The sequence below is a fragment of the Peromyscus californicus genome, unplaced genomic scaffold (assembly GCF_007827085.1).
Source record: "Peromyscus californicus insignis strain IS unplaced genomic scaffold, ASM782708v3 Scaffold_4__1_contigs__length_199733344, whole genome shotgun sequence".
NCBI classification, from domain to species: Eukaryota; Metazoa; Chordata; class Mammalia; order Rodentia; family Cricetidae; genus Peromyscus; species Peromyscus californicus.
The window spans coordinates 95,473,403-95,478,251 of record NW_026294562.1 but is presented as its reverse complement, the minus strand read 5'-3'; the positions used below and the strand labels follow the sequence as shown (position 1 = coordinate 95,478,251).

At 40.7% G+C, this 4,849-nt stretch overlaps 1 protein-coding gene across 1 annotated transcript; it reads left to right on the top strand.

The window, feature by feature from the left end:
• The first annotated feature begins 2,221 nt into the window (after window positions 1-2,221).
• LOC128124888 (olfactory receptor 10T2-like) lies at window positions 2,222-3,187 on the top strand. Its single transcript, XM_052761689.1, has one exon. The coding sequence runs from the start codon at window positions 2,222-2,224 to the stop codon at window positions 3,185-3,187; it is 966 nt and encodes a 321-aa protein (XP_052617649.1).
• The last annotated feature ends 1,662 nt before the right edge of the window (window positions 3,188-4,849 follow it).

Genomic DNA, 4,849 nt, shown 5'->3' with positions numbered 1-4,849 from the left:
ACCCAAAACCCAGCAAAGAGCATTTTTATAAGAGCTTGAACAGGGGCATCATATAGAGTAAACTGTAGCTCAATAAGTAAGAACAGAAAAAAAATTTCCTTTAGAAGTAAATTAACCAGGAAACCTTCAGAGAAAGAGTCTGTGGGGTGAACTTGAAGGCCAGCTCTAACAGTCTGAGTGAAAGCTGCCTAAGTAGATCTGTTGCTCCGTGTATTGACTGTTCCCTACGCCACTGATGTTCTCTTCACCAGTCCTCACATGTTCCATGCAGTTTGCCGTTCTACTCTGCATCTTAGAATATCACCTCCTCAGAGAGGTCTTCCCTAATAGATTAAAGAGCCGCATGCACTGCCATATCACAGAACTCCACATTGTGTTTCCTATTCAGTTTTAAGTGTCTGGAACATCATGAGCATTTAATTAACATATGTTGAATGAATTAATGACCTTTATAGATACCTAAACATTCTGCACCTAAATCTCTTCTGTAAATCTAAATGCCACCCCCACCACATGATTTGTGAGGATTCTGTGAGATAGCACTATCTGACCCCAACACATTTGTGACATATTGTAAGTATGAAATATGTGCCCATTTTCTGGCTTGGATGCTGTTATTTTCTGCACCTAAATACACAATGCAAATAGGAAGTAGCAACTCTTCAAATAAGAATATAGTTTTGTCTTTCATCATTTTAATTTAATCTTTGTGAATCTTACTGAGTAATTTCTAGCTAGCATCTTTCTCTATTTCTCTTCCATGTCTTCATTTTCTACCTAACTTTCTTATAGTTTTTGCACTTCACCTTTAATAGTAGCTGAAGTTAAAGAGAAAAATTCTGTAGAGAGTCTTCCTGGTAATTTCCTTTCATGTTTTCTTCATAGATTGCACCCCAAAGGAACAGACAAGATAGAAATATGACTGTGGGAGATTGGTGTGAGAAACTTCAGTTGGATCTTTTCATGCCTGCACTGAAAAGAGAAATGTTTATCTTCACCAGCTAGAAAAGGCGCTGGGGGTTCTGCTAAAAATTCAAAAGCTCATCAGACCACTGTGACAAAAATTTGCAAATCTGGAATGAGACTGTGTCTTTCAGATCACGTTAACTCCAAGGGAGTTCACTACATCATCTATGCAGTGGGTAGAGCTTTGATACTCCAAATGAGTTCATTGTATCATGTTTGCATTGGACAAGAGCTTTGATGAGGCCTTAACTTCTTTAGGAACTTAAACATTATGCTATGCTTAAAAGTACTAATATAAATTTTATTATTTATGTGGATATTGCTATTTCTCTATCTTCAATTACTATACTAAGATAGGAATGTGGAAGTTACACATGCTGAATTCATTTATTCATCTGATCTGGTCATTGATGTAAATTCATTCCTGGAGTCACTGGGTGGTGGAGAATACAAATAGTAACAGGACCAGGACAACACTGAAAAAAGTGAAAGTTTCTTGAGAATTTCTCACTGGTCTCTGCAGAATTTTAAAAAATCATGTCAATTTGAAAGCAAGTTTCTCAGTTACTGTGTACATTCCATTACTAGGTTAATAAACAATGCAAAGGGCCAGGACATCATCTGATGAAGAACATATTTGGAAACTGTGGCATATCAAAATCAAGCAACTGAGACATTTATATTCTCTGTTTTCTTCAGTGTAGATCCCAAATGGAGAAAAGTGTTAAGGAATGCTTTGTGAGTAGATTTCAAGAAAACATTTGGAGCAACTCTTTGAGTTTCATGCAGATTCTGATAGTAGAGTCTTTTCCCTCAACTATTAGGCTCCTGGCTTGACTTCAGGGAGATCCACATTTGTGCATACATACATACATTCATTTACTTTTTTAAATTTATTTGTGCATGTGCTTATATGTGGTGTGTGTGTGTGTGTGTGTGTGTGTGTGTGTGTGTGTGTGTGTGTGTGTGTACATGCCATGCTACATGTCTGGTGGTCATTTTTCTCCTTCCATCATGTGGGTACTTGAGATTGACTCATGTCATCAAACTTAGCTACAAGTACCTTTATCTGCTGATTATTTCACTGTCCTCACTTCCCTTTGTACAGGTTCTTCCATTAAATTGTTTCATAGTAACTCTGGTAGTCTTGATTAAGTAACAGATGGCATCAGTGCAGAAGCTCCTCACAATCATCTCAGCGTCTTGAACTCAAGCACATATTCACCTCTGGAGAAAAATCATTGCCACCTGGAGGATGGGCAATCACACCACAGTGACCACATTCCTTCTGTGGGGATTTTCCAGCTTCCCAGAACTGCAGAATCTGCTCTTTGTTGTGATTCTCCTCTCCCATATGACCATCCTCCTAGCAAATGCATCCATCATGATGGCCATTAAGCTCAACCACAACCTTCACACCCCCATGTACTTTCTCCTCTTTGCCCTGTCCTTTTCAGAAACCTGCACCACTATAGTGATCCTACCACGAATGTTAGTGGATTTGTTATCAAAGAGCAAGGCCATTTCTCTCCCTGAGTGTGCCACACAAATGTTTTTCTTCTTTGGACTGGCTGCCAACAATTGTTTCATCATGGCTGCCATGTCCTATGACCGTTACACTGCCATCCACAGCCCACTGCACTATCATATCCTTATGACTTCAAAGGTCTGTGTTCAGCTTGTGATAGCTACTTGTGTGGTTGGGTTCCTCTGTTCTTTTGGCATTACCTTCACCATATTCAACTTGTCTTTCTGTGATTCCAACAATATCCAGCACTTTTTCTGTGATATTTCACCCTTGGTCCATCTTGCTTGTGACTACACTGTTCATCATGCCATGATTATTTTTATGCTCTCTACATTTGTTCTGGTGGGCAGTTTTGTTTTAATCATGATTTCCTATGTCTTCATAGTATCCCTAGTTGTAAAAATGCCTTCTGCACAGGGGAGGTATAAGGCCTTCTCAACGTGCTCCTCCCACCTCACAGTTGTGTCTATGCACTACGGATTTGCTTGCTTTGTCTACTTGATACCCAAGAACAGTGACTCCTTCCGTGAGGACATGCTGATGGCTGTTACATATACAGTACTGACACCTCTGCTCAACCCCATTGTTTATAGCCTAAGAAACAAAGAAATGCAGACAGCCCTGAGGAAGGTACTACATAATGTCAACAAAATTTTGCCTTGCCTGGCAAGTAAAAAGGCCCTGAACACTTAAGAACAACTATTGAGCAGTGACAACAAAAGTGGGAAATTGGATATTTCCATAAAAAAGACCATTATTTAATATACAAAGCAATTAAAGTGTTATCTAACTGCCTAAAGTGTCCTGGTCTCACCACTTTCCTACAGCAAATAGATCATGGTTTTAAAACATGTATACATTTAGTAGACATATCAGAATGCTTTGGAACACTATTTTCATGACTGTAGTTGCTTTGGTGGAAAAGAATTATTATATTAATGAGAAAAAAGAAAAGAGAAGAAGTTAGGGAAGAAATGAGAAGGCTAGGGATGTAGTTGGATAAACAGAAGTGGGAGAGATGGGGAGGAGGGGGATAGTGAGTAGAAACTAGCAGTGTGATTGGCTGACAAAGGAGGAAGCACAAACACTTCGACTGAACTGAATATGAGATATGATCACAATACTGATAAATTTAAAGTCAACTTGAAAGGATGATTTATTCCTATTAAAAAACAGAGCTTAGGTATCAGAGACTACTCTGGCACTAATAACCCCAGATAAGACACTACCCACCACCTACTAACACTCCTTAGAGCCTGCCCACTTCTCCCTAGTAGTATCCTCTTCCCTCGGTTGGGATAAACTTTTTGTAAGATGTGTCTCTGTCCTTCCTCACCTGCCTAAAGCATCTTCTGATTGGCTTAATAAAGAGCTGAAAGGCCAATAACTAGGCAGCAAGTCGATAGGCAGGACTTCTAGGCAGTGATAGGAACTCTGGGAAAGAATCTGAGGCAGGGGATTCACCAGCCAGATGCAGAGGAAGTTGGACATATGGTACTGAGGAGAGGTAACGAGCCACATGGCAGAATGTAGATAAATATAAATGGCTAATTCAAGTTTTAAGAGCTAGCTGGGAACAAGCCTAAACTAAAGCCAAGCTTTCATAATTAATAAAAGTCTCCATGTCATTATTCAGGAGCTGGTGGTCCAAATAAAGTTCAGCTATAATTGCTGCCCAGTGAGCAGCATGTATATTCAAATATAGGGTCTGAGAAAGCTGAGAAAAGTTCTGGAGGAGAATCCAGATGTGGCTTTCTAGCAAGAACATCACCAGGGAGGCTACCTGGAAAACAGGACCCCAAGAAAGACACAGGGATCGCCCAATGACAGAGAAATGGAATGAGATCTACATGAACAGCCTGGACATGAGTGGGGGTAGTGAAAGGCGAGGGTCGAGGGAAAGAGAGCTTGGGGGAGCGGGAGATCCCAGCTGGTTCAACAACAGAGAGGGAGAACAAGGAATAGGAGACCATGGTAAATGAAGACCACATGAGAATAGGAAGAAGCAAAGTGCTAGAGAGGCCCACAGAAATCCACAAAGATACCCACACAACAGACTGTTGGCAATGGTCGAGAGACAGCCCGAACTGACCTACTCTGGTGATGGGATGGCCAAACACCCTAATTGTTGTGCTAGAAACCTCATCCAACTACTGAGGGATCTGGATGCAGAGATCCATGACTAGGCCCTGGGTGGATCTCTATGAGTCCAATTAGCGAGAATGAGGAGGGTTTAATATGAGCGAGAATTGTTGAGACCAAGGTTGGATAAAGCACAGGGACAAATAGCCAAATGAATGGAAACACATGAACTATGAACCAATGGCTGAGGGGTCCCCACTGGATCAGGCCCTC

Coding starts and splice junctions, on each gene's coding strand:
- LOC128124888 (XM_052761689.1), top strand. CDS start 2,222: ATGGGCAATCACACCACAGTGACCACATTCCTTCTGTGGGGATTTTCC.